The sequence below is a fragment of the Antedon mediterranea genome, chromosome 3 (assembly GCF_964355755.1).
Source record: "Antedon mediterranea chromosome 3, ecAntMedi1.1, whole genome shotgun sequence".
In the NCBI taxonomy this organism is placed as follows: domain Eukaryota; kingdom Metazoa; phylum Echinodermata; class Crinoidea; order Comatulida; family Antedonidae; genus Antedon; species Antedon mediterranea.
In genome coordinates, this window is record NC_092672.1 from 15922934 (window position 1) to 15937793 (window position 14860).

Here is a 14860-nt window from a genome sequence, read left to right on the forward strand (position 1 = left end):
GTATAATGTCATAAACCACATTTGCTGTTACATAATAATAAAGACATAAGTTATTTTTTATCTAGATTTCATTATAAATCATGTGTATAATATATACACTAAGGAATAAATTTGAACAAACAATACGGATAATAAAAAAAAAATCTTATTTCGTTTCCCAAGGTGAGACTCGATCTCGGTACCTTGAGTGCCATAGACACGAGCACACACCACCGAGCCATACACAACTGACTAAAAATTGTAGAAAAATTCCTCCGTGTATTTACTATGCAGTAACCACTTTGGTGCAGATAGATTATTACATACCGCAATGAATTATAATTTTTTACTATGATGACATCTCTAAAAATGTACAAAAATGATGCACTGTCAAACTATATACTTTTAACTTTAATATATGAACTTTTGAAGGAAGAAAGTTAATGTTAAGTTTGTTATTTTGGCCTAAGAAAATGTCATAATTTGTTTGATTGTCGAAATGAATTTTTTTTAATTTAATATGCAATTAATTATGGCTTAATCAACTTTTGTTCCCTTAGTTTAATAATAAATCATACATAAGATACATACACTTCAAGAAAATGAAATAAAAAATATGTGTTCCCGAGCATTCTGATGATCTATATTAATTTTTAAATTTAGCATATTTTCACCATTTTGTTAACTTACAAGTGCGTAGCCTGTCACTTTTGACGTGCTCGTATAAGGCAATTACGCGTTGAAAAGTGAATAAAATATGATGATATTATTAAAGAAAGGTTGTACAACCGAAATCGGACAAAAAGAGTGCGCATTAACGTATAACGCGCAGTGCGCGTGCAAAAATCTGCGCACTCATGGCAATTTTTTAAACGCTTAAAATTGCCTGAAACGTACTCTAATTTCATCGAAAATAAATTTTGACAATTTTGAACATTTTAAGCGCGCGTACGCAAGCGTTATATGCGCTCCGCACGTAATTGTATTGCCATATGATGAAATATGACCTGAAATTTATGAGTACCAAATTTTGTTTAATTGTGATTCATGCTTGTGAAGATATGATTACAAACGTGATTTCGTAAAATCGCGCGTAGACCGCGTAATTTTTGATTACGCATCGTGAAAATATAACCCCATCGATTCCTGGCCATAAGGAATATACTCTGAAAAATAGACTTAGATAGATGAAACTGATATCAAGATAATTCACGGACAAAATAGTGCTAAGGAAAGAATAAATAAATAAATAAATAAAGATTTTGACAGAATCAAGAGGTTATATGCATGATAATGCATATAACCTAATAAATATTTACAGAAATAATTACACCAATAATTTTTCTAGACTATTCCATAATCTATCACCACGATATGATTTTTTTTATATTTCGTTTTGGTTATCCACATGAAAATTACTCAGTGACCATGTAAATTCCAACTACAGTCCATTATTTTTAAGGAGCGCCTGCGTGATCGCGCTCCTCCGCGACCTCTAAAGAGAGCACTTAATTGCGCTCCTTAAATCAGAAGTCAGCCTGCTTTTAAGCGCCAATTTACTTTTATTTCATTCAATGCAGTGTCACATAAACACCTCCTCTAGAGGGAACAGAACAAGTACCAACCAAATGTTTTTTTTTAATTAAACAATGCAATTTTGATGTATAAGGTATAATTAATAAAACAATATTTAATAGTAGGCCTAAATACATATTTATTATTTGGATAGAGATTCTTCCCTTCTGTCTTTATAGGGACCGCTGTATGTAAACACACCAAATTGACACTCAAATAACCTTTTATAAGGTGTAATATTAATATTAAAATGATACTTTGTAACTTACCAATATTTTGTTGCCAATTGTATTACTTTGTGAAATACAGGTCAATAACTCCAAATTTTCTGTCCGATTTTTAGGCCTAGCTAGGTAGCCCGGGTAATAACAAAGTGCGAGGCAAGTCAAAGATTTGGATTAGGCCAAGTTGAGCCGCCGACAAGTTGAGCCGCCGCCAGAAAAACGTTATTTTCTATGAAACGCCAAATGCTTACTTTCGCCGGTGCTCGTTTCTATTTAATAGAAGTTCTATTTATATTAATTATTAGATATAACGATGTATATTCCAAAGTTTATATATCACGGTTTTTAGTATATATTATTAAATATTATAATTAAAGAGAAATAATTATGAATATCTGACTTGTAGATTCCAAAATATAAGGCCTAAAACATGACCGAAAATGATCGTTTTTAGCCAAAAATGACGTAAACATGTTGCCCCCTTAGGCGGCAGTTGTATGAACTAGGCCTACTCCATTTTTCGGTAAAATAATTGCATAAAATCACCGTTTTTTAGTAAAATATTTTGTGTATTAACATTGTAAAATTCAATAAAATATGATATTAAAAGATAGTAGATAAAAAATAATTATTATTTAACCTCATTCGAAAAGTATCAATACTCTTAGTCCTGAGAGACAACATGATTTTACGCGAGAAAAATATTATGGAGTGCACTGCACTTGAAAGAATTTGAAAGATTTGAAAGATTAAAAACAATTAAATTATTAAATATGACTACTTTCCTTTGCTGTGTTGTTATAGCTGTTCAAACCAACAAAATTGTAGTATGTAATTATTATTTATTTTCATGACACAATAAACCTAAAGACCATGAACTTATGTACTAGGACACCCCTCTATCACTACGCGAAATGTCGTAAAAGACGCACTGGGCGTTTCATAGAAATTACCGGCGGCTCAACTTGTCGGCGGCCCAACCGGTCATATCCCAAAGATTTATGCAAGGCATCGTTTTAGCATCAACAAAAAATGCAATGCATCATGGTATCATTTCCCTAAAGTGCTAGGCCGGAAATTGATATTCATGTAGCCTAGGCCCGCTAGTTCCCTTTCGCATCTGCCTTGCATTTGAATTTTGTTAACCAACTTTATCCTGAATACCACACCTTAGAATTAGTACTTTTATGAAGAAAATCACTAAAAAAGTAAAACAAAAAATCCTTTAAGTTGATGATTTTACAGACGTTTTTCTCGCATACTGTTCAATACTGTTCTTATTTTAGTTTCTATGGAATGCCACAACATTAATAGATAAATAAATACATAAGATACAATATTATTATATATCAACATTTTCTACATATGCCTCTATAATTTTAAGTCTAGTAGTTCTATGTCGATTGTCGGACAAGTCTAGTCCAGTAGGTCTTTTCATAGGCGCTTTAGAATTCTCTCGCAAGTGTTATAGTCAATCATATAACATACTGTAAAGCCCAACATTTTTGTGCGCCCTGTTACAACCGTTAATGTAGAAAACGCCAGCTAATGTCGAAACAATCGTTAATGTAGAACAATCCACCGCTTATGTAGTAAAACCTCCAGCTTATGTAGAAACACCAACAGCTTATGTAGTAAATAAAAATCAACACCAGCTAATGTAGAAACGGTCAACAGCTTATGTAGTAACGAAAATTGCCTCCCGTCTTAAACGGGGATTCTGGGTTTGAAATTGCTTTTAAATATCGTTTATTTATTAAATAAAATGTCAGAATGAAGAAGTAATAACGAGAAATTAAAAAAATTAAATTTCATACACATTTTAGGGTAAATTCATGGAAAGTCTGTTTTTCAGCAGCTTAGGGAAGCTCATTAATATTCATGAGATATTCACAAAATCACGTCATCAGTGGATTCCAAACTCGCGACGTCATGTACGTTGTGTTTGTCAACTAATTTACATCTCTCTCCCCTGTCAAACGACGACCACCCGATCATTGTGAAATACATTTTTTGTAGATTTTCTAAGCTAGGCCTAAAGTGTAATAATAACAGTAGTAGCATATATTTATTTGACATTTAATGAAATACAAAATTTAGTACAGATTACGGAGTCATAAATTATAATTTATATACTATTTTTATACCTCGAATAGTACAGACAGATCGTATTATTATCGGCTTCGAATCACGTACTAGGTTAGGCCTAGCCTAAATCATTTTTTTGTCATGGGTGAGAGCCATTCTGACTAGGGATTCCATGCCACGATGGCTACGGTAAAACATTGGGGCCCATCATGGGCCTAGCTAGCCTACTACTAAACGATTGGCCCATAAATAACAAAACTCAGTGAATTCCAAACCCATCCTATCAACCAAACTCCTAAACAATCTAAACCTAAAACATTCTACAAAATCGGCTGTAAATATTGAGGCAAAACAAGGTCCGATCGCCGGCCGCACGTATGGTGTCCTGATCGTCTAAGTAGGCCTAAATAGGCCTAGTTTACTCTCCAAAAAAGCGGATATTGCATCAAGCAAGTAGACCAGGTAGTAGGAAGGAGACCTAGCCGATCCGGCCCAGTTAAAAATTGAGCTAGCTAGTGTAGGTAGACCCTATGCGAATTGATACTACCAGGCCTTTTACTATAGGCTAAAATTAGCAATACTTATGTTTACAAATATTCCTCTCTCTCATTCAAGCTATATTTTCTATACCATTCCGGTATGTCGAGTCGACCTTCAATCAAATACTGTACATCGTTCATGTTGTGATTATAGACGGGGTATACGCGACCCGACCAGTTTGGTATTGTATACTGTATCTGCTTATCACGTGACGATGCCAGGCATGGGCAGAGAGAGCACGTGTATCGTCGTCTCGCTCTCCTCGCTCTCTGGAATGTATACGTTACGCTTCATTGATTTTGAAGGCTTTCCCTAAGGGAGCGTGCCCAAATGTTTTTACTCCGTTAAACTTGTTGTAACGCAACTTTTACCGTTATATGCAAGCTAATTTAAATGGGGTTGGGCGTGTTCAGTGAGGCATATCAAGCCCTCCCTTTACTTGCTACTATGCTGTTGTTATCACTGCATTGTTTAACGCGTAATTAACGGGAGACCGGACATGCTGTTCAGTGTTGCGTAACGATGATTCCAATGCGTTATTAACAATCCTTGTTATGGTATGTTGCGTGAAATCCTATGATGACTCAAAATAACGGGTTATTAGCAGTCCGGTCATTGTTGTTACAACGCATATAATTATATTTATTAAAATAATCATGTATACTACTATATCCTAGGCCTACCATAAAATAAAAATATATATAGGCCTAGGCCTTCCTACACGGTAAAATAAAAATATATAGGTCTAAGCATACTATTTACGATCCGATTCATGGTATTTTTTAGCCTGGTACGTCGGGCGACACGTGTCTAAATTTCTAATAGCCGACTTTCACCTGAAAAAAAAAAAACGTATTTTTTATCCCTGGATGTAACATGATATTGACGCGAATACCGCACTACAGAGAGCTAGGCCATGAACGATTCGTTAAAAGTACACCGCCAGACAATCGCGTAGCTATTGTTTAGATTACATACTATAAACAATTAATAACAAAGAAAGCCTAGAAAGATAAGCTCCTCCTCTCGTAATAAAATTGTTAAATAATTTTGCTTTGACTGAGCCATTTTGTGACGTTTTCAACTCTTATCCATAACATTTCATTAATTAAACAATCAAATAGATTTGCACTTTAGACAATATTTTTAAAAATAATTTACTGTATCAGTTCAGACTGTGAAGAACATGGATTTCGAAAGGTACACTTTATTTAACGCCAGGAATTCTTCTCACGGAAAAAAATGTGCTGATTGCAATCTGCATAAGCAACCAAAGATCCTGTATCTTTCTGGGATTCTGCCTTTTCCCCAGATTTATTGTTATTTGTATATTACATAAAACCTCAGTACTGTGGAATAATGCTACTCTATATAGGCCTACTGTCATTCAATACTATCGTCCGTTAGCTCGGCGTTTAACGGACACAAACACTCAGTAACCTGTGGAATAATGCTATACTCTGTATGCTGTCATTCAATACTATCGTCCGTTAGATCGGCGTTTAACGGACACAAAAACTCAGTAGATTGTGGAATGATGCTACTCTACTGTAATTCAATACTATCGTCCGTTAGATCGGCGTTTAACGGACACAAAAACTCAGTAACCTGTGGAATGATGCTATACTCTATATGCTGTCATTCAATACTATCGTCCGTTAGCTCGGCGTTTAACGGACACAAAAACTCAGTAAATTGTAGAATGATGCTACTCTATTGTAATTCAATACTATCGTCCGCCGTTAGCTCGGCGTTTAACGGACACAAAAACTCAATACAGTATACCATGGAGCTATAAAATTGTATAGCTCCATGAGTATACTGTGGAATGATGCTATACTCTATATGCTGTCGGCGTTTAACGGACACAAAAACTCAGTAAACTGTAGAATGATACTACACTCTATATAATAGGCCTACTGTCATTTAATACTATCGTCCGTAAACTCGGCATTTAACGGACTCAAAAACTCAGTAAAACTGTGGAATATGATGCTATATAATACTGTCATTCAATACTATCGTCCGTTAGCTCGGCGTTTAACGGACTCAAAAACCCAGTATACTGTGGAATGATGGTATACTCTATATGCAGCTGTCATTCAACACTATCGTCCGTAAACTCGGCGTTTAACGGACACAAAAACTCAGTAAATTGTGGAATGATGCTATACTCTATCTGTCATTTATTACTATCGTCCGTTAGCTCGGCGTTTAACGGACACAAAAACTCAGTAATATAACCTGTGGAATGATGCTATACTCTATATTATGCTGTCATTTTAATACTATCGTCCGTTAGCTCGGCGTTTAACGGACACAAAAACTCAGTAAACTCCGGGAATGATGGGTATTCGAATGATGCATACTCTATACTGTCATCTATCGTCCGTTAACTCGGCGTTTAACGGAACAACACACTGAATAGTAAATTCGCGCTTGGTTGAGAGCAAGTAGGGGAATTCCCTTGTTTGCGACGCCTCCCTAATGCAAGAAGGCAATTGCACATTGTTTTTATATATATACTGTATAAGTGTTTTGCCTATTACACCATTTAGGCCTAAATAGATACAATAATTGTTAATGTACACAGTTTTTTTTTGTATTTTGTAATAAACATGACACCCTTGCAGCAGCATCACGGAGGCTGCCAAAAACACCGTGGTGCGTGTGTACATCGCATCGCGGTGATAAAAAACCATGTGCTTGCTAATAACGTGACGTCATATCGCCCAAAGTTTCATCCTCTGTTTTTGGACACACTCGAGGTCAGCGATAGTTAAAGTAATAATTTATTTACGTAATACAATAATTGTTAATGTACACAGTTTTTTTAGTATTTTGTAATAAACATGAGACCCTTGCAGCAGCATCACGGAAGCTGGCCAAAAACACTGTGGTGCGTGTTGTACATCGCTTCACGGTGATAAAAAACCATGTGCTTGCTAATAACGTGACGTCATATCGCCCAAAGTTTCCTCCTCTGTTTTTGGACACACTTAAATCGCGCGGCAGCTACAGTCAGTAAATGTTTTAGCTCTAGATAGACGGCGACCGGTTTCTATATTGTTTGGTCCATACCATCGTCCATAAAGGCTATACATGCTCATACTATCGATAGGACAGTCGGGGTTTTATCCGTGTTTATAATTTCGCCATTTTTTTTTTTCGGTCAAGTGTACGGGGTAAAAAATAAAAAAGGAATTAACGTCAAGCATGCTAAACAAAAAATTAGTATATTATAGGTATGTTCTATAAGTTGAAAATGTTCAACAAAAATTGTGGAATTGTAGATGCTGATAATTTAATGTTGGGTAAGGTTGTTTTAACAGCATTTTTTTTTGCCGTCGAAATGACGGTTTACCACAACATCATCTGCAGTTTCAAGGCCCTTTCTACAGCAATTGCCGTCGATCTTCATATTATTATTAGATATTATTGTAAATGTGTGGTGTGATATTGTCAGTACAAGGGTCCGTTAAATGAGCGTTTAACGAATATAAAAACGATCTGTTAGGTCGGCGTTTAACGGACGAAAACAACGGACGTTCTTCCGTTGTACGCGTTAAATTCAATTTCATTGTACAGTATTAACCATGATACGCTCTGCTGAGTACAGACCGCCCAACTCATTAACGTTTTGCATATTATTAACGCATTTAAACGTCTATTAACGGAGTAAAAACATTTGGGCACGCTCCCTAAGTCAGTGCGAAAATCGGCAAACATAAAGTGCAAACATATCTAATTTTTCACTGTTTTGATGAATTTTCATAGAAAATTGACTTTATAAATGGGAAGACCAACTAAAATTACATCAGATAAGTATAATTTTACAAAAGTAATTGATATGGTTAATGATAACGAGTCGTCGGAAGATTGACCATTTCACGAATTTCCTATTCTGTAACACAGTGTCATATCGCCGTAGCTGCACTTGGTATCTGGCCTCATTTCACAGCCTTCGTTCTGCTTCACTGGGCGCTTATATAAATTGAAACTTTTACCGTTCAAGAGACAAACAAATATATTTTACATTTGTTTAAACTGAGTTAGTGAGAAGTCGAATAAATAAAAATAAACCTCCTCTCACAAGGAACTGCTTTTCATAATCGACCACCTCTCGTAAGTGATTACCTCTTTTAAATGACCACCCTATTTGTGAGCTTAACTATAAATCCTATTGTTCCAGCCGGTACATATCTTAGATGGCTGGCTGATTTCTGTTCGATACTGTCAATGATTAATTGTTTTATGATGAAAAGGGTACAGGGGTTAAATACACTTTGTTCTTTAATTCTACAATGAATATTTGAACTCTAGCCTATATTGGTCAAGTAATTGGTTTAAAAGTGAATTTTATAACAGTGCAGTCGATTATGAGAAGCAGTCCCTTAATAGAGGTGGTGGTCCTTTAAAAGAGGTCATCACTTTTACGAGAGGGGGTCGTTAAGAGACGTAGTCCTTTAAAAGAGACGATTATGAGAAGCGGCCCTTAAATAGAGGTCACTGACGAGTAGTGTGGTCGTTAAGGTGGTCGCTTACGAGAGGTGGTCAATGATGGGAAGTTGTTCCTTAACAGAAACAGTGGTCGTTCAATAGAGGTGGTTACTTTCGAGAGGTCGTGATGGGAGATGGTCGATTATGAGAAGCAGTCCCTTAATAGGGGTTTATTTATTTATTACCATCTTTACTGAGGGTGGTGGTCCTTTAAAAGAGGTCGTCACTGACGATTATGAGAAGCGGTCCTTTAATATAGAAAAAGAGGTCATGGTCCCTTAAAAGAGGTGGTCACTTGCGAGAGGTGTGGTTGTTCAGAGAGGTGGTCGCTTTACGAGAGGTGGTCGATTATGAGAAGTGGTCCCTTATGAGAGGGGGTGATCCCTTACGAGAGATGGTCGATTATTAGAAACGGTTTCTTAACAGAGATGGTTGCTTACGATGTGTAGTCGTTTTAGAAAGTTGGTTGCTTACGAGAGGTGGAAAGACTGATAACTAAGTAAAGATCGATGCATTTGCACATGATTTAGACATTTTTGTAAAATATATATAATTTTCTACATTAGCTGGCGATAGTAACTACATATTGCTGGGAGGCAATTTTCGTTACTACATAAGCTGTTGATCGTTTCTACATTAGCGGGTGTTGATTTTTAATTTACTACATAAGCTGTTGGTGTTTCTACATAAGCTGGAGGTTTTACTACATAAGCGGTGGATTGTTCTACATTAACGGTTGTTTCGACATTAGCTGGCGTTTTCTACATTAACGGTTGTAACACGCCCTTTATTTTCATGACTTTTGCGATTGAACAACGATCGCGAAAATAAAGGGCACGTGAAAATCCCAATGATGTTGTTTACAGTCGATCAAGCCCAGCCTAAGCTTAGTTAGACAAGCCTAGCCTAAATATGGAAAAAATAAAAATAAAATAGTTACGATTAATTTCTAATTGTGTATTCTTTGAAACATTTACGAACCCCAATTATTATTTGTATTGTTTGTTCAGGTGTAATTAAAACATTAAAATAAATTGCAACCGACCGAAAATGATAGTTAGGCCATACTTAGCCTGCGCTGCTTCGCTCAAAACAATGATGAAATTCCTCCTCACAGCTATCGACACTGTTATGTTTTGATGTGTTGATGATTATAATCATTAACAAACGATATGTTGTCTTAGGGAATAATTTTGTAGAAGAGCAAAATGCTCTCCTCGGAAACAGAACGAGAGCAATTTAGTGCTCTCCTGCCTTTTCCTTACAAGATGGACTGAAACTAGCGATTTTGAAGTTTATAGGTCCCACCCTAGCACAACAACAAAGTCTACTGAGAAGGCTGATTGAGTATTCAGTACATTTTGTACTATTAATGATATGTATAAATTTTATTCTTAGAAATTATACTGGTGGAGATTCATCATGTTCTGCTCTTTTGGATGCACCAGTTTATCTAGCTGATATTATTGATGCTGAGGGTATGAATTTTACTGTACTTTTTACTATAAAGTAATTATTAGTGTAATAAACATTCTATTTCTGTACTAAATTTGCCGTTTAGTAAATTTATATATAGATTAAAAATACATGGAGGTGAGGAGTATTTTAAACTGTCACCTCCAGTTTTGATTGACTCTTACTTAGCATAACACTGAACCACCCAAGTCATCATACCACACCTTGAGAAATAAAAAAAAGACTTATGCCAGAATATAATATTGCATATTTATGCAATTAAAAAGGTTTTGCTTATTATTGTTTAATTAATGTATAATTATTTTTTTAAATTATGGTAGAATTTACTAGGAGATAATCTTCCATATAAATTTAAAATAACTCAGTTTTTTACGTTTCTGTAAAAGATGTAACCAGCACAGATGATCCTAGTATATGGATAGCAAAAAAGGAAGCTATATCGGTAAGTAAAGTCAATCTGGGAAATGTATAGGTACCTAGGAAATGTAATAAATTTACACTTCTTTGTTATTTTTTTATATAGAATGTTGATAAACAGAAGTTAAAGAAAGCAGAAGCAAAAATTAAAGCTAAACAAGAGAAGAGATCTTTAAAGGATGATCTACCAAAGACAAGCTCTAATGGGTATCACTGTTTACACTGACATACATTAAAGACTTTTAGATTGAGTGAACGTGCACACAACGGTCACATCCATTTATTTAAGGCTTAGATTAGATCATTCTGAATGAAGGCGTCCAAATGATAAAACTCGGGCCATAACCAGTATTATTAAAAGCTTTACTGTAAAGCCCAACATTTTCGCGCAACCTTTATTTTTGCGAATGTTGCGATTGAACAATGTTACAGTCGATCAGACCTAGGCATAGTTAGTTTAGCCAGGCCGCATTATTTTTTTTCCTATGCATTTAAGGCAGCAATCATTAATAATTCATTAGAAACTCAACAGTTTTTATTTAAAAAAAAAATGTTATTCCATCAAAACCAACAGCGATGATTACCGCCACTAACAGGTTTGATAACAACAACAACAGTTCTTTTCAGAACTAATACACGTGGTGTACTGCAAACTTTATATCAATCATTAGAATAATTATGACATAATATTGGAAATTATAGAGGGTGCTATATTAGCATGCAGTGAGATTAAATAATTTGTGTAAACAGCGTTTGCCAACCGAAATGTTTGGTCTAGAGCCCTCGGTTCGAGGTCTTTCAAGAACATGTTTTTTTTAATAGTTGAGAGAGATTATTTAGAGGGTTAGGTTTAAGTATATTTAGGAAGTAGATCAGCTATCTTGCAATATTTATAATAGAAAATAATTAAGGTAATGAATTATTCATGATTTCTGCCTTAATTGCATAGGAAAAAAATAATACAGCAAGGCCTAGCCTACTAGGCTTAATATGGAAAAAATGAATATAAAGTAGTTACGGTAAACTTCTAGTTGTATAGTGTCCATAAAGTAATTATTCTACGTGCGTAGGCCTAGCTTGTAGTGGAGCAAACAGCAAAAATACCATTGTCATGCTCTCCGGCGTCGTTGATTCAACAAATTACACAAGAAACTCAAATCACGAAAATAAAAGGTCGCGAAATAGTTGAAAAAGTAAAATCGTAAAACTTTAGGGCCGTGAACATTTTGGACTTTACAGTATTTAAAATAACCAATACAAGTCAATAATTTTTTTTTGCAGATATAATTTGACTGAAATTTACATTACTACATTTTCGCGAGATTCTTGGCCATGATTTTGGTAAACTTTGTAGTGTTATGACATCATACGTCCATTCGTACTCATGTCGGAGATCGAACGTCAAAATGCCATTGAACAAGTGTTAAAATTTGCCAGTAGACGTACCACTCGCCTAACACATGCGCATATGAAAATGACGTAATAGGGTAGCAGTCGACATAGTCCACATCTATCCCTACTAATTAAAAGTGTACAACTACGCTTCTTGGTGTTGCGTTGCAATAATCGTTGGGCTCTTTGTAGTACATGTCACACTTTATAATAAACTGCTGTTGCACCTTGTAGTAACTGCTGTTGTATTTTAAACACTGCCATCCCACTTTGTAATAACTGCTGTCACACTTTGTATTTTTAAATTGTACAAAATCTTTATTTTTCTTTATTTCTTTCTGTACAGATTTGTGTGTGCTGAGTATCTAAAAAGTTCAATGATCTTCACATTTTCACAATCTTTCCCATAAAGAAAACTGGTCATAATTAATTAACTTGTCATGTCAATTGTCAATTTAGTTTATAATATACATTTTGATGGTGGTCACAGTATGTCATACTGTGACCATTAGTATACCCAAAGCAATCACAATTTCTATTTAATTATTGAGGTTATTTATTATTATAATATGCTCTGATCCAATATTGTTTTATTTCTTTTTGATAATACCAACAGCTCAATGACTGCTTCTGCCAGTCAGGCTTTGAGTAGAAGAGATCAGAAGCTAGAAGAATCTGGTACAAACCGATCTACTGATATCAAGATTGAAAATTTTGATGTAGCATTTGGAGATAAGTAAGTTTTTAATTGCAGGCCTCAAATTTTACCACCGGTGCCCTCTCAGTCTCAGTTGGCCTTGATGCCCTCTCAGTTGGCCTTGATGCCCTCTCAGTTGGCCTTGATGCCCTCTCAGTTGGCCTTGATGCCCTCTCAGTTGGCCTTGATGCCTTTGAAAATGAACAACAACTATTTCGTATATTTTTTGTTGCCATTTTACTTGTTTTTGTTGTTAACAGGCTGTGCAGCCGTATTTGGATGAAGGAAAATGCTTCAATTTACAATGCATTTGTAGTGATACATTTTATTCATTACAATTTCTTTTTTTTTTGCCTACAGTATTTAATATTAGTGCATTGTATATAGTGCTTGTATATAATTTAATTTTCTTTTATTTTTTTTTCTTTTTGTTTATTTTTCAAATTTTTATGTATTGTTTTTGGACCGCACCGCATGTTGTGAGTGCCACCGATCCAAAGGTGAATGGGTCAACAAATAAATAAATTATCAGTTGATCTTGATCATCTCCCTGCCTAATTAACCATGCAGGGCCTTACCACTACTGAGATCCTATAAACAATGACACACATGCTGGCACTAAGACCTACAGCAATGCTGAACAGAATAACATTAATTGTATCATAGAGATGTTCACTATAATTACTCTAGTAGCTAGATCAACTTTCGTATGCACTTTTAGGTCCAGAGAATTTGACCTCAGAAATTGGTTTAGGGTGGTCAAACAATCATTTTTGGCTTGGTTACACATTTTCAAAATGTGGCAAAAGGTCAAAAGATCAGGGTAAAAGGTTATAAGACCAAACACCAATAGTTCCTTATATCGTCACAGTGAGGTAATGTTAGAAGTAACTTACCATATTTATCCAATAATACAATACCATAAAAGCCCCGGACATTTATTGTTAGAGGGGTTTTTAGGGGGTACAAAAGTGCATACAAAAGTTTATCTAGCTACTAGAGTAAATATCTCTATATATCAACTAACAGTAGATTCAGTTGACCTCAGTTGACCGGAGTTGACTAATAATAGAGCAATTATTAACAGAGTTAACATTAGAAAAACCTCACAGTTTTTCTTTGATTCAGCGGAAATTGTCTGGATTTTTGGGTACATAATACAAATTGTAATGTTACTTTTCTGTAATTCTACACATACTAGGCCTATTTTTGCAACTTATTTGCTGTCCTGTATTGTGTGGGAAGATAAATTAAAAAAATCCAGAGTCCAACTGGCCTTGCCCCTGTTATCAAAAAAATTCAAGGCCCGTAATTGTGATATAAATATGTGATTTACAAATGTAAAATAAATTAACAATCTAAAGGTGTGTGTGTGTTCTTTTTTTTTTTTAAAGGGCCTTTTTAATCATATATTTCTATTATTATTATTATTATTTCTCTTTCTTCTAATATTAGAGTTTTATTAAAAAATGCTAATATGCTTCTTGCATATGGTAGACGATATGGTCTAGTAGGAAGAAATGGTATTGGTAAAAGCACATTGTTGCACATGATTTCAAGGTATGTTTTTCTATTTTATAAGTAAAAAAATTATAAGAATTACTACATACTGTACATTCATTTGTTGAATTTAGCATATAGCCAACTCCACTTAAGTTAGCTGCACATAGAACTGGTATAAACATTTTTAATTCAACAAATAAATACACAAAAAGGCTTTTGGCTGATTTAATAATCAAAACGGCTCTCGGAACACTTAATTTTCGTTTGACTATTTGACATATGATGTGAAAAAGAAACTGTGTCTAAGATGTCAATTGGCTAATATACCCTAATTTCAGTTGTGCATAAATGACTGCCCTTACTGCCACACCCATGTCTTAGACCTTTTAAAGACCCCTTCCCTGCAATTTTGGACGTTTTTTGGAAAATAATACATATATATCACTTTAAAAACATTAAACCATGTCAT

The 14860-nt window shown here is 34.9% G+C and overlaps 1 protein-coding gene across 2 annotated transcripts in view; it reads left to right on the forward strand.

The window, feature by feature from the left end:
* LOC140044961 (ATP-binding cassette sub-family F member 3-like) overlaps positions 1 to 14860 on the forward strand; it is a 106850-nt gene that overhangs the window by 14310 nt on the left and 77680 nt on the right. For both annotated transcript variants that reach the window (XM_072089686.1, XM_072089685.1), the window contains exons 3-7: positions 10305 to 10384; positions 10769 to 10824; positions 10906 to 11006; positions 12808 to 12927; positions 14344 to 14448. In XM_072089686.1, coding sequence (XP_071945787.1) covers positions 10305 to 10384; positions 10769 to 10824; positions 10906 to 11006; positions 12808 to 12927; positions 14344 to 14448 — 462 coding nt within the window. The remainder of the gene's footprint in view (positions 1 to 10304; positions 10385 to 10768; positions 10825 to 10905; positions 11007 to 12807; positions 12928 to 14343; positions 14449 to 14860) is intronic.